The following is a 14,991-nucleotide window of genomic DNA, read 5'->3' as shown; positions in this document are numbered from 1 at the left end:
GTGTGTTTCTATCAATTGATGTTTAAAATGAAATCTGCTTAGTAATCACAGTGAACTTCAACACATTGAAAACCAGAAAACTTCCTTATTTTCACAGAGATCAGTCGTTGAATTCCAATCAAAAGATGACAATAGAGTTGTTCGAGATTATAAGAATTATTGTACAGTTGAGAAAATGCGGTTTTAACCTAAAAACCAAATGTTATTTCAAATGATATAAAAGGAAGTATAAAAAAACTCCCAAGTTTCAAGAGCATTCGAAAACAATGCTTATGAGAATAAATAGTCGTGTGCATAGATCTGAACATAATGGAATGTTGTCTGATGAGATGTATTCATAATTTCCAGTGTACTCACATTTTGATTTACAACAGGTTCAAAAGTTGCCAGAATTGTTTTCAAGACATGAGCCACATTAGATTATTCGGAAGAAATAGTCAAAGATCACTGATAATATACATAATCTCTTCCCAAAAGCTTGATGAAATATGCGGTGACAAAAAAACAATAAGACCAGTCCTTCACTAATATTTCTTCTATTCTCTTCCCTCTTTTCCATCTTTTCCAACACTTTAGTTCCCAATTCGATAAGTTTTTACTGAGTTCTACTCATTTTTTCTGATCTATTTTGTTCATTTTCGTCACTTTTGAGCATACTTGTACTCTCACATGACTGAGCATTGAAAACAGAGTTTGGGCTGAAGATCAAACAACCAAGTTACTACTAATGAGATAGTAGTGTAGACTGGACGGCGGATATAATCACGGAATAAATTATACTTCTTTTCGAAATTCAGTTTAGAAGTAAACATAAATAAAGCTTATTTCACTTCCTCCTCTTTCATTCTTCTGTTTTTTCTGATTATTTCCCTTCCAATGGCTGAAAGAAATAGGAATATGGCGATCGCTTGTGAAGTATGTGGTACTGCTGATAATGTAATTATGTTTTACAGACGCGTAAGTTATATTAATCTCAAAGAAACAACATAAAACTGTTGTTTTCAGAAAAATCTGTGTAATAGATGCAAACAGTTTTCCCGAAGAATCACAAAAGCAACTACCCCTATTGTTTGCAATTGTACAGGGGAATGTTCTCCTTCGGGAACGTGTAGAGAAGGTCGACTGGCTAAATGCGCGGAAATTGGATTAAACATTTTCGACGAAAAACTTGAAAAACTTTTCAAAAATTTGATGGATTGGAACGAGCGCAGGCTGTTCAATTTTACGAATTCGCAACCAACAGAAGATCTGAGTTTGGAGGAAATAATGAACAGAGGAACTATCGAATTCACAGAAAGATCTCCGAGTGATCACAATTTGACTTCTCATCAATGGGCTTCACTTCAAAATATAACCACTATTGAATTCATGAAAGGATTTCATTTTGTGAAGTTTTTGAATCCAGAGGAGACTACAGCATTCATTAAAAAGACTTACTTCAAGACAACCATATTTTTCATGGCAATGGCATCGTTTCAGTCGAACAGAGACTCGATGATCTTCCCTGGAAACAAAGATGTTTTTCCTGAAGAGTCTGTTGATATTCAGCAACGTCATGACAAATTATTCAAACGAATTCGTTGTCTTTTAATTTCAAAGTTCATTGAATTCCGAGTTACAAAAGAAGAATTTCTTCTTCTTTCTGTTCTCATCTCCTGCGATCCAAATATTATTATGGAGCCAAATAGTGATGATGGTTCAAGTTAGTTATTTTGGTTGCAATAAAATTATTATTTTTCTTTCAGCTAACCCAAACTTGACGACGAAAGGGATGAATCTCATACGAACATATTACAATTTTCATCAAGTAGTGTTGATGGATTATTGTCGGAAAAACTACAAGTTGAATTATTGGCCAAACCGACTTATTGGCCAAACCTATTGGCCAAACCGGCCAAACCGACATTTTGGTTTTGATAGATACCATGGGAGATCTCGGAAAGACTCATTCACTTTTCCAATTCGTTGAATCTGGAGTTAAGCTAAACAAACTAGTCGATGACTTTTTCTAATCCTAATCCATTTCTCTTCTTTTTCATCTCATTTTCTTCGCATTGAATGTTCAAAAACTTTTTTCTGATCTAATTTTTTTTATTCGATATTAATACTTTCAACTGCACCTATTTCTTTTGATAGAATTTTGTCACTGGCATTCGATTTCACGAATAAACATATATACTACATTGAACTTTGTAGTCTACGATTGAAATAAAACAAAAAAAAGATAATTTAAAGAGTTCTGGCACTTTTTGAGTCATACGCTCATTTTTTCACCTGCTGTTGTCACGTTGGAAGTCTTCTATTGATTTCTGATCGGAAGAATTCTCTCCCACTAGATTCTTTCTTCCGGCTTAATATTATTCTATTAAAGGTGCATTCACTCCAAATCAGAAACGACGTCTTCGTATGATCAAACTGAATAATCTCTGACAAGATCAAACTTCTTTCTCGTGCTCTCTAATCGTCATCCCGCACTCTCAGTGCTTTTCGAGATATCTCCTCCTACTCAGCACAACAGAACCACCAGAATTCATTGAGATCAAAACAAAACATTTTCGAAATAATTTAAAAGACCACTGACTGAAGCTTCGAAAAGTAGTGAGATTTATTCATCTGACTCTGAATTTTTTATTAATGGTTTTCACCAATTTCCTACTGTCATAATCTTTAATGATCATACCGTAAACCATCTAAAAGAGGTGCCCTCAGAAAATCCTATTTAACGCGGTATATCTTTTTTCTCAAAAGAGATATCAAAAAGTTGCCAACAGACAAGATATATCTAAATATTTATAAAATATTTCTTCAGTTGGAAACATTTGACAGCTCTCGAGGCAGTTGAGATATTGTGCTCTAAACTCTTGCTATGGGGGCGCCACTAATAGAGGTTTTACGCTACTTTCTGATATTTTCCTCTTCATTTTTTTCATTTATATATCGTTTCATTTTAACACAAACACGATCGATTTTTATCACATGTTCAGAAATGCCGTCTCGTCGACTACAGGTGTGGAAACCATGTGTTATCTGCAAAGATATGACAACTGAATTCAATTATCAGGTACGTCTTCTTCTGTTTACTTCAAATTACTTTTGTCGTTGAAATTATCTAGCAATGTGAATTTTTCGATTTTTGCAGGTTGACAGTTGCAACAAATGTAAAATGGTTTTCCGAAGAGTTTTTCGTCTGTCAGTTCCATTGGAACCATGTAATTGTAGTACGAGAAGAATTCAAGAATGCAGAAATTGTCGATTTTATTCATGTATAAACGGAGGGATGCAGATAAATTCAATAAAGAAATATAGGGAAAAACTCTCATTGATCGACAGTCTTATTGCACTGGATAATAAACGAAACTCGACATTTTTCAAGTATCAAATGACGGAAGATTTGAATTTGGATCAAATAATGAGTCCTGGAGCTATAAAAGAGAAGGATGAACATGTGATATTCACTTCGCATGATTGGGTATTAATGGAAATTTATACAACAATTGAATTTATGAAAGGATTCGATTTGGTCAATTTGTTGACTTCGAGAGATTTGAAGATTTTCATAAAGAATGCATATTTCAAGTGTGCTATCTACTTCATTGCAGTTCGTTCCTATTCAAATAATCTCAGTTTTATGACATTTCCTGAGAAAGTAGATGTATTCCCTGAAGAAATCTTGAATGTTCCTCAATATTCCCAACTCCTTCTCAATAAAATTCGATGTCGTCTCATTTCAAAATTCATCGAATATCGTGTGACTAAAGAAGAACTTCTCCTTCTTGTTTCTATTATTTTCTGTGATCAGAGTAAGTTTTTTCTTCTCACCAATGCAGCTACTTAATTCATATTTCAGCTGATCCTGACTACTCAATGCCTGCAAAAAATATAATATCTCAATACCAGAAAATTTATGCTTCTGCTCTTTTCCAATATTGTGAATTGAAATATCAGCAGTCTGTGCCAGCTCGTTTCGCAGAACTTATATCTATCAGCGCAGTTTTGGTAGATACAATCACTGATCTTGATACAGTTGTCTCTCTATTTAATTTATATCAACCAACCCTTAAATTGAGACAACTCGTCAAAGATTCATTCCCACAATCCTAATTTCTTTTTAAGTGACTCATATTTCTCGAATATTCTTTCTTTCAAATATTTCATGTTTCAAATACCTCTATTTTTCTTTTGAAATCCTTCTTTACGTTGAATAAACAATTTTTTTTTAAATTTACAATTTGAAAGCACAGTACATCTATTACTTAATCGGTGACTTCTGCATTTGCAGAATAACAACCATGCAAAAAGGATCAAACATTTAGGAAATTAACAATTCTATATTTTCATAGATCAATTGATTCTTAAATAAAGTTATCACAGGGAATGGATGTATTCAACATTTTATATTTTCAAGATCTTCCTCCATCAGATGCACAATCGTATTCCAGTTCTCACAATTTTAGAAGTTCCATCCGTCCATTCATTCCTTCCTTCGTCTTAAAATCAACTGATTTCTTCTATCGAGATTCCGCATTCTGAGTATATTGCAGTAACCACTTATCGGGTGAGTATTCTTTAGTTTTTTCATTATCCGACAGACATAATTTTTTTCTTCACTTTTTCAGAACTCAAATGATTGAATTGAAGACTCGACATAACTCACATGCTACAGGATCCAGTAAATCAAAATATGAGAAAATAAGTTGACCACCCATTGACGACAATTCATTTTATAATTTGTCCGCCACCGAAACGTCCCTTTCCAAACTATTCATCTGCTCTTCATCCGATACCATCGACTTCTCCAACATTCAATCCTTTCTTGTGCCCTTCGCCTAATTTCTCCCAAACACCTATGACTCGTGCACCATTTGTCCCTATTTTTCCATTCAACTTCCCGATCGATATTATTTGTATTTTGTGTGATCTCATTAGACAAGATGGGAAATAAAATTATTTTAAAAAACGAATACTAATGCCAGTTTTGAAATCTCTACATTTCCATAGTTCCCTCAACAAGATACTCCTATTCGATTCCACCCTAAAACTGAAAGGTCACAAACCCAAAAAGGGACTTTGCCCTCTGTTCAAGATTCTCTGTTTACCAATTTGATTTCTTTGATTTTTTAACCTCAACACTTGAAATATTCACATGTATAGCAGTTGATGCATGTTATCAACTATTACTGGAAAGAAAAAAGTTTGCGGGCACATACACATTAAACCGACTTTTTTGTCTGGAAATGTGGTGGCGGAACGGGAGAAAGGTCACAATGAAACCAGAGAAAAGCAGAGAAGATTGCGTGACACGAACGATTATTTTAAGATGGAAAATGTTCTGATTGGAGCGCATAAACGACTAGTATTTTCCGGGAAACATATGTTAATGGTCTTTCAGACACACCTAGTTCGTAGTATCCTATTCCGCCTACGATTTCCAGAATACCGATTTTTATTTGAACTCTCGTGGATCTTCTTGAATCTCGGTCATGCTGTTTCGAAGTAGATATCTTGACGTTCAAATGTGAATTGCTGGACTAAGTCCAGAGAGTTCGTAGAGACGATTCCCAAATGTTCAAATGCTTTGGTTCTGTGAAAGTGTGACTCGTTTCCGATACCAATCACTTTTCGATGCTTTCTCTCAGAACATGAACTGTGATCTCTTCTCGTGGGGAACAGTATTCAAATCATGAAAAAACCAAGCCTATTACTACTACAGTAACCCGTAGTATTTCAGCCATCTGCTCTCCTTCCATTTCTTTTTTTTCTTCACTCCCCTTGTCCATAGTCTTCAATTTCGAAAAAAAGTTATAATAAAAATCCCCTTCCGATTAGGCATTTCATATAGAGTATGTACTATTCAAGAGTCGCAGAGATCTGCAGGTGCGCTCCTTTTTTATGAGTTTGGGAACGGACTACCCAAATTCGTTCTCTCTTTTCATATCTTTTTCTTACATCACTTCACATTTGTGTCCATAATTTCAATCCATTATATATATAACTCTCTTCATTTTATATACTCAAAATACTTCTTCCTTTTTCAATCAATGGTTATCAGTTGATCAATTTGTTATCAGTCTCGAGTTGTGTGCTCCCGATCATTTGAGAGTGGCTTCCATTTTCAGCAATTGGATGAACAAAAGTCATCTCGATAAGCGGATTATATGAATCCTTGTGTTCTGTTATCAGCACTTATTGATCTTATTGAAAAATTGATCGGATTTGATTTCCACGCGATTCTTCTGTTTATTTTCAATTCAAAAGGGAATAAATTCCCGTATTCCAGGTACGGTAGAAGCAAACAAAGACTATTTCGTCATTTTTTGATAGCAAGTTGTTGATGATGCATTTGTGCTACTTTCTGGCTACTGATATTTCATATTTCGACTGTTTGGTTTCTAAATTTTATCATTTCGAAGAGAGTGTGTCACCATGACATTCACGTCATTATTAGGTGTATTACTACTAGGAATATTAACTCAGTTCTTGGAACTTTAAATGTGGGTTACTGTAGTTTTGAACTTCATGGAACGAAGGTTATGAAAACTTCTTAACTTCGCACCTATCAGCTGCTCTTTTTTCTGATTCTTGCATGGGTATACTGTAGCTTTGAACATTATTCTTCTCATGTGACTATCACTTCTTTGCTACCTCTTTCCTCACCAGATACTGAATTCAAAAAGTAGAGTGTTACCTGTCTAGTCATACATGCACTTTCTTTCTCTCTCTCTTCCCTTTTTTCCCATTTTATGACCACCCCGTTCAGGTCGCCATTCCTCTTTTCTACATCATCATTGACTCTCTTTTTGGGAGCCGCCACTATCATTGTTAATGGAACAGAGTCACCATTTTATCTCCTTGTGAACGAATGAGAAGAGCCGATCGTCTATTTGAATAAAAGGAGTTGAAAGGATGATAAAACGGAAGAACAGAAGAGAAAAGGGGGCGGAGTCAATCAACCAAATACGGTACTCCGGTTGGCAGTTTGGCAGCAGATGCGGTGGCTTTAGAAGCGCTGCAGCTTCATCGCGAACGGTTTTTCTCGTGACCGTTATGTGTTCATTGTGAAACATTCAGAAATAACTCCCAGTCAATTTCATAACTCTATCCATTATTGTATAATCGTTCAGTTGCATCAAACACTGAAACTACATACCATTTTTTCCTCGTTCTAGACCCATCGACTCTCAATAAATCGTCAACAGGTGGCGCAGTGTTACACCTACCAACTCTCTCCGCATCTCAATTCTCCATTATGTTTCTACGATCAGGTTCCTTTTCTGGCTTATCAGTTCTTCCTTATCATCTTCTCGTTTCTCTGGTTTCTCTCTGTATGCTCTCCGACCTTCGTCCGTTTTCAGGTCCCATCATTTGAATATGCGTATTTATGTGTGCATGGTTGACCTTTATTTTGCATACCGTTTCCTTCTCATTGATTAGATTTCACTGATAACCTAATTATATTCAGAAATGGCACTTCCGATGGGAATACTTCCTGGAAATACAATGTCACAAGTAGTTCCATCACCAGAAGATGTATTCAATATGATAATGGCGCAACAACAGAAATTGTTCCTCCATCACTTCATGAGCCAGCAAAGTCAACAATTGGAGCAAGTCAACGCTCCATCAGAGGATCTTCAAGCATGGCTTAACTCTCTGAACTTGAGTCCTTCTCCATCTCCAGCACTTCCGATTACCGCTGCAACAAACACCATTCAAGTTCCTCTGACTACTGAAAATATGTTTCGACATCAGCTTCAATCACAGCTTTTAACGCCACTTGGAACACCATGGTATGAATTAAAGACATTTTTGAAGCACTTTTTGTCATAAATAAATAAATAATAAATAAATAAATAAAAGAGCTCCTACAGTAACGGTTGAGAATATACGTTGTCACAAGTTGTCCCATAGCGTCAATTCACAACAAAATTCTCGATGTTCTTCATTAATTGTTGGACTGTCTTTTTAGAAATTCCCTCTCTAGCATCATTTTATGGATTCTCAACTTTCAGGTACCTCGATCCAACTCATCGTACAAATCACGGACCACGTAAACGTCAAAAGAAAGATTTCATTTGCAAGTACTGTAATCGGAAATTCACAAAATCGTACAATCTTCTGATCCACGAAAGAACTCATACCGACGAACGTCCGTATCAATGTGATACTTGTCAGAAAGCATTCCGTCGCCAAGATCATTTACGTGATCACAAGTACATTCACGCAAAAGAGAAACCACATAAATGTGAAATCTGTGGAAGAGGATTCTGTCAACTCAGAACATTGAATGTTCACCGTACCAGTCATCATAAAGAAGAGAAACAAGAGAATAAGGAAACTGTTATGATCGCTGGAATCCCCTTCGAGAAGTTGATGCCAGAATTTCATTCAATGATTGATGTAATCTCTGTTTAATTCTGTCATCTATTCCCAATTCCACTTCATTTTGATACTCTTCTCCCAGGGTTCTCCAACTGAAATAATCCATATTAGTACACCGAATTGGAACTCTTTCATTTTCTATTCTCAGATGTAACACTTTTTGTAGTTTTCCCACTATTTCTTAAACTGGCTTTTATTCTTTTCATGTCTACAACACTCAATCTCCCAATTTGAACACTTTTTCTACTGTAGTATATTTCTCCCAACCCGACAACTAGTGTTGTGATCTTCGCTTGAAAACAATAAATAACAAAAACACATTTTTATTGAAAAGATTCAAAACGGAAAGAGCTTTTTGGGAACTTTTTAGTTTTCCAATTCTTCCGTTCTTCTCTCATTTTTTGATATAGTTTTTGCATACTGACAAACTCTTCATCGCCCGAATAATCACCATGATGGGAGTTTTCAACTGCTTCTTTCGGGTTATTCCTTTCCAAGTATGCTAAAGGAACTGCTTTCCAAAGCATATGCTCTCGATCCGGACGTGGAGAGGGCGGGGCCTTCATATCTAATTTCTCAAAATGATCTTTCCAGTGACGATTTTCCGGAATCTTCGGATCTAGCACAGCGGATATAGTGACGAAATTGAAATAAAAAACGAAGATAATGGCTGAAATAGGAGGAAAAATCAGTTTGTGAAAGATTAAAAGATACACTTACCTTTCATAATTAACTGAAGATATGGATTTGATGAATTTATGATTTTCAAAGTGGTAACGTTGGCACCGCACGTTTCGAAACGTATCCATAATCGTGGCTATTTGAGAGAGTCCACGTAAAAATATTAACCTGATTCCAGTTATTTGTAGTAAACCTCCTTTTCTGCACATATTCGAAACTTGTTATCATTCCACAATTAATTTTTGGTTTCAGAAATTCAAAACATGTCTGGAAGTATTTCAAGAGGGAGAAAGAGAGTCCAAATTATTAGTTTTCAATAGAATTACGTGTCATCATCATCCACGTATTCTCATTTTTTTTCTCTTCTTAAGAAAAATAACTCCTCAAAGTCTTCAGATAGTTATTTTGAATAATTGTAAAGACAATGTGAGTTTTCAGTTTTCAGAAATTTCAGCCAACACATATTTTTCATTAATTTCAGAGTCCTTTCTCTCTGAATTTTCTAAATTTCGAACTTATTAAATGTGGATTCAAAAAGTCATCATTTTCGTTGTTTTTTGTTTTGAATCAAAAGAAAGTTGGAGAATTGAAACCGATCGTTATAGAAGAGTCTCAGCGGAGAATGGTTCGTTTTGTTAAACAGTTCATTGACACGTGTTAAACATTTTCAGTTTCGGACCTTCTTCTCATATATAAAGATCTTTCTATATTGAGTCGTATCGTGAATGCAATTGCTCTTCAGTCAGCAGCTGTTCACAATATTGTAGAAATTCGGGAAGTTGTTACTGAATTTCTGAAGGCCGACACCAAAAGTTTTTCGGAAGTTGTCAAGAATAATCTCAATCATTTTCTTCCAATTCTAAAAGATTTAGAGGACAGAGCTATCAAATTGTCGCGAAGTGTTGGAAGTTATGAGAGGACTGTAATTGACAAAATACAGAAGAAGAATGCTCTTATCGGTTCATACGCTTCTGTTGGATTCCTTCTCCGAGAAACACATTTCATGGGGAAAATTGACGAACTGTTTAAGTATGTCAAGACAAAAAACACTAAGGAATGTGTATTAGCTTGTGCTCCAGATGTTGTTCAAAATACAAGAAATTTCTATTCTCTTTCAAAAAAGAATACAATTGTCTCTCTGAACGCAAAAAACAATTTGGAAATCATTTCAAATTTGAAGAAAAACAGTGGAAATTTGAGAAAATGTATGGATAATTTCAAAAATTACAACGAAAACGTGAAGAAAGTTTTTAAAGACAAATATATGTACTTCAGTTTTCTGTTGTCATTCAGAAATACAATCGAAGAGTTTCACACTGATTCTTCAGATTTGAATAAGTTTGAAAATTATATGGATAAGCTTAAAGAGGTTATTCAAAAAACAGAAAATTCAATGGATGGCCGAAAATCAAGCAAAATTGGAGCAATGTTTCGAAGAGGAATCAATCATTTGATGATTATTACGGATTCCAAGAATGCACCGACTCGTTCATGGACTGCTGGATTTACGGAAATAAAAGAAATGGGTCGAGTATCGGAGGATTTGAAAAGTGAATGGTTTCAAGAGAAGATTTCAAAAGGAAAAAGTACTGAAGTCATCGAGAAAAATCTCGGCGAATTCTTCAAGTTTGTCGAAATGATGATTGAATTGGAGAAAAGTTGGAAGACTTTTCAGAAACTGTATTTCGAATCGAGCCATTACTTGGAGGTTACTGCCAATAAAGTCAATTTCACTGAATATCATTCTTCGAAAATCGATGTGAAGTTTCTGGATGAATACAAGACAATTTTCAAAACCTGTGAGTATAAATCATCTTTTGATACTGAACATTACTCTGTGTTTGATAAAGAAAAGATGGTTCTCAAGAATATAAACTCGGCTATTGATTCAATGAATACGTGGACATCTGAAACAGTTTCTTCGATCGATCCAGATGTTCTCGATAATTTTCTAAATCAACTGGATAGTACCAACCGTCAATCCGACGCTCAGGCATCTTTGGACAACATTCGAAGTCTGAATGGCTATCAATCATTTCACAATTTGATTGAAAAGTTCGAAAAATTGGAAACAATTCAAAATACTGCGTCTACTGCATTCGATGAAAATCTGATCAGCGGCGCAGAGCCAGTCATTTCAAAAACGATTGGGGAATTTCAAAATTCAACTTTTCTTGTTTTTTCAAACTGTCTTGTTGACAAATTCACATTTTCTGAGGAAATGTCAACTGTCATTGAATACGTTCGATCAGTTCTGGATATAACTCATTTCGAACCAACGAGAAGACTATTTTCACAGTTTTTGGAAATGAGAAAACACTTGACTAAAGTGGAACTTTTAGTGAAAGGAATTGCACGCTCTGCAAATGTATCCAACGAAAATCCCCTTTTTAAACTAGAAAAACCAAAAGAAGTATCAATGAGTTTCAGTAGAGGAGTCAGCATGATTCATGATATGGCAATTGCATTTCAAAGTAGACAAGTTCTAATAGAAGCAACAGGATACAATTCAGATGTCTCTGAAGTTATTCGAAAAAATAATCCAATTGATTTTGTGAGATCGTTCTGGAAAAATCCTGCAGAGCCAATAAACAAGCTTATTGAAGATTTGAACAAATTGGACAAGTTCGCAGCAACCATCAAAAATGAAAACTTACTCAAAATTAGAACAATTTTTCCTCGTGCGTCAAAAGTAATTGGATTCCCAGACGTTTTTGGTTCTGTGTACCGTCAATTGAACTCATATGGTTATTCGGATGAGGAGAAACTTCGAAATGTGGAAAATGCGAAGAAGTTGAGCGAGCTTTATTTAGACTTCTCTTCTCATAGAGGATATCTTCCTGCTGCGAAATTGAGTGTTGGAAATATCAAGTCGTATTTTGACGATGTTTTTGAACTTGTTGATAAATCTAAAAAGTAAGTTTTTGTTATGTTCATTACTCTTCTTGTATCAGAACTCTGTCTTTCAGAAAACGTAGTGAGAATGCATATGGTCTTGTCGCAGGAATTTCCATTTCTATATTTGTTGCAATTGGATCAATCATTCTGGTGGCTTACGGATTAACTGAAAGTGGAAAAGAGAAATATAAAAAGATTTATTTGTATTATTTCCCAAAGCAACAAGAATTAGAAAAGCGATGGAGATATTCTGTTAGTTCTCTTATTGATTTCTTTTTAAAAAATATTGTTTTTCACAGCTTTTCATGGATCGAACAGATGGAAAGAATTCACTTTTGGATGCGGTCAGGGAAATTCACGAAGTAAATGTTTTGAAAGCGGTGAAAAGAGGAGTTTATATCAACGCATATAACTGTAAATGTTTCCCAAATCAGTCTTGTCATTTCCTTTTCCTTTCAGACATTTCTCCAGAACTTGGCAACACGGCTTTACATATTGCCACAAAACGAGCTTATCCAAAAATAGTGGATATTCTCATCAGACATGGAGCTGATCGAACACTTCTGAATGCCCAAAACAAGACTCCTGAACAGTTGATTCCGCAAAACTATCGAGAAACACAAACATTGAAAATTAAAAGATTCGAAAAAGTGGAAAAAGTTTACAAGAAATACAAAAATAAGAAGTTTAGAATTCAAGTTCCGAATTTATTTCCAAACAGTTCGTTTCATATTTATATTGATGGACGGACTGATGATAATCTCACGAATTCGTTTATTGAGAAGTTTCAAGCAATTGTAAGATTATCTATTCAATTCGAATCTATTATTATATTTTAGTCGTCTGAAGAATTTCTCCCGACTACGACTCATTGCATCGTCAAATGTAATGCAGATGGTACACTAGAAACGGATGAAATGAAACTATTGATGTGGATATTCAGTGGAGTTATTATAATGAAAGATTCGTGGATGAGTGAATGTCTAAAAAATGAAGACATTATCAATCACGACTATAATTATTTGGTTGAGAACGTCAAGTACAACGGAGTCATTTACAATACAATCACTCAGTGGACAAACTCGATGGCTAAGGGATCAATGCCTTATTTATATGGAATATCCGTAGCTGTTGTTAATTTAGACTACGAAAACAGTGAGGATGATTTTTTTTAATGAGGAGTTCGATTTTTTACAGTCTCTCTACTATCTAATATTGTGACAATGCATGGAGGTACAATGCTGGATACATTTCCTACGAAAGAAAGTTATAACATCGGATCTCGTCCTTATCTTCATGTGAACACTCCGCCTCTTTTTCTTATTCATAATGGAACGGTTTGTTCATGGAAACGTGGATTTAGTTAACATATTTTTCTGTTTAGGTTGACTTGAAAGTTTATAAGAATGATCCTGATAAGATGTATACACTTTTCACGGAGCAAGAGTTCCTTGTGTTCATGTTGAAACGTAATATTCAAATCAACACGAATCCAAATCCACTCTCAGTTGCGATTGATGGAATCATTGAATAATTTAATTCCATTGATATAAAGTCTTTTAAATTAATAGAATACCATAAGTTTATTCCAAGTTTTTACAAATATCATTTCAAAAATAAATATTCACAAATCAAATTTCATGTCTAAAACTTGAAGACAGATTTCAATGACTTCTTCTTCTCTGGTTCCTCAACAATGATTTGATTTCCCTCGATTGGTCCCAAATCCTGTCCTTCTGTCTCAATGATTTGGAACTCTTGCAAGTAGTCATCACAGATGTAGACATTAGTTTGTGGATGACAAAGGAAAATACATCCACGAGAAACTGGAACTTCTTGTCCGATTGAGAGCGTTTCGTTTCCAATGACACAGGCTGAAAATATATGTCGATTCGGATTTGATTCAAAAAGTTTGAAACTTACACTCCTTGACGATATGTCCGTAGTTGCACTTCATGTTGGCTCCCTTCTTATCGTCAGTCCACTGACTAGCATGGGCAAATGTTTGCTCGTCCATCTTACATTGCAATTCTGAAATTTTGAGTTCTCAGATAATCTTGGAATATTAACCAACCATCCACATTAACAGTCTTCAAACTGACATGACCGAGTTCAGCTTCCACACATTTTACATAAGATCCATCGAGAAGTTGTCCGAATTCTCCGATGAGAACTCCAAGTTTTCCAATGACACATCCGACAACGTGACTCTCGTAGTAGCTGTAATGTGGGCGGAAACATTGCATGAGACGTCCGTCGATGGATGAATCAGCTGGATTCACTTGTGGCTCAACCCATTTCTCATCTTCTGAGTAGATTGTCTCATTGAAATAACAACCAGCAGCTGAAAATAAGTCTCATTTCAGTTTTAATTAGTTTTCAGACTAGCCTCTTTCGACGACTTTCTTCAATGCTCCTCCATAAATGTTACAATGAAGAACAACAGTTCCATTACTGAGTCTTCTAGTCTCTCCTGGATGCATAACTTCTCCGTGAGCATCAATACAAGCAGTTGCTTCGTAATTCAAAACTCCATCTTCGCCTTCTTCACAAGAGAAAAGGAAGTCATGTTCGATGCTGGTCTCTCCAGGTTTCAAGTAGTTATCACTGTCAACGTTGGTTGGAGAGCATCCTGGAATTATTTCAGATAATCTAGAGTCATTTGGAAGTAATATCACTTACCCAAAGGTACAATCTTCGGTTTCTGTTGATTTCCCTCGAAAATGTACTGGAATTTGATGAAATTCTGAACCCAAGTCTTCTTCAAAACATATGGTTTCGTGTAATTTCTATCAAAAACAGCAGCAGATTCAACCAACTGAAGGCAGACTATAGCTAGAATTGCAGCTCCAAAATGCTTCATTCTATTTTCTTTTTCAAAAAAACCAGAGAATAAAATAGAGAAAACCGTATAAATTTTTATGCCAAATCTCATTCCGAACAAGCATTATATACTATGAAATGTCTGTCGTCTCGTTGGTTACTGTAGTGTTTTTAAATGAGGTGTTGCTTTACGAACTGTTTGGACAGCTT

General features: G+C 35.3%; 6 protein-coding genes across 6 annotated transcripts; 4 read left to right on the top strand and 2 right to left on the bottom strand.

The window, feature by feature from the left end:
- Positions 1–876: 876 nt before the first annotated feature.
- Positions 877–2,430, top strand: GCK72_009867 (uncharacterized protein; the record flags this gene model as incomplete). The annotated part of the gene is made up of 3 exons (XM_053727573.1): positions 877–957; positions 1,006–1,702; positions 2,372–2,430. 3 exons carry the CDS (start codon positions 877–879, stop codon positions 2,428–2,430), a joined length of 837 nt encoding a protein of 278 aa, XP_053587150.1.
- A 556-nt stretch (positions 2,431–2,986) lies between these two features.
- On the top strand, positions 2,987–4,101 carry GCK72_009866 (uncharacterized protein; the record flags this gene model as incomplete). Its single annotated transcript, XM_003113062.2, has 3 exons — positions 2,987–3,061; positions 3,140–3,800; positions 3,848–4,101. 3 exons carry the CDS (start codon positions 2,987–2,989, stop codon positions 4,099–4,101), a joined length of 990 nt encoding a protein of 329 aa, XP_003113110.2.
- A 3,360-nt stretch (positions 4,102–7,461) lies between these two features.
- On the top strand, positions 7,462–8,412 carry GCK72_009865 (uncharacterized protein; the record flags this gene model as incomplete). The annotated part of the gene is made up of 2 exons (XM_003113146.1): positions 7,462–7,787; positions 8,010–8,412. 2 exons carry the CDS (start codon positions 7,462–7,464, stop codon positions 8,410–8,412), a joined length of 729 nt encoding a protein of 242 aa, XP_003113194.1.
- Positions 8,339–9,106, bottom strand: GCK72_009864 (uncharacterized protein; the record flags this gene model as incomplete). Its single annotated transcript, XM_053727572.1, has 3 exons — positions 8,339–8,471; positions 8,809–9,049; positions 9,100–9,106. 3 exons carry the CDS (start codon positions 9,104–9,106, stop codon positions 8,339–8,341), a joined length of 381 nt encoding a protein of 126 aa, XP_053587149.1.
- A 476-nt stretch (positions 9,107–9,582) lies between these two features.
- On the top strand, positions 9,583–13,492 carry GCK72_009863 (uncharacterized protein; the record flags this gene model as incomplete). Its single annotated transcript, XM_053727571.1, has 8 exons — positions 9,583–9,685; positions 9,732–11,976; positions 12,030–12,210; positions 12,258–12,372; positions 12,418–12,755; positions 12,798–13,113; positions 13,156–13,295; positions 13,343–13,492. The coding sequence occupies 8 exons, from the start codon at positions 9,583–9,585 to the stop codon at positions 13,490–13,492; spliced, it is 3,588 nt and encodes a 1,195-aa protein (XP_053587148.1).
- Positions 13,493–13,602: 110 nt separating this feature from the next.
- GCK72_009862 (uncharacterized protein) lies at positions 13,603–14,821 on the bottom strand (the record flags this gene model as incomplete). The annotated part of the gene is made up of 5 exons (XM_053727570.1): positions 13,603–13,832; positions 13,882–13,989; positions 14,033–14,302; positions 14,390–14,590; positions 14,641–14,821. 5 exons carry the CDS (start codon positions 14,819–14,821, stop codon positions 13,603–13,605), a joined length of 990 nt encoding a protein of 329 aa, XP_053587147.1.
- Between the last annotated feature and the right edge of the window lie 170 nt (positions 14,822–14,991).

The sequence above is a fragment of the Caenorhabditis remanei genome, chromosome III, assembly GCF_010183535.1.
Source record: "Caenorhabditis remanei strain PX506 chromosome III, whole genome shotgun sequence".
Lineage (NCBI taxonomy): Eukaryota > Metazoa > Nematoda > Chromadorea > Rhabditida > Rhabditidae > Caenorhabditis > Caenorhabditis remanei.
This window is presented reverse-complemented; position numbering and strand designations above follow the sequence as displayed.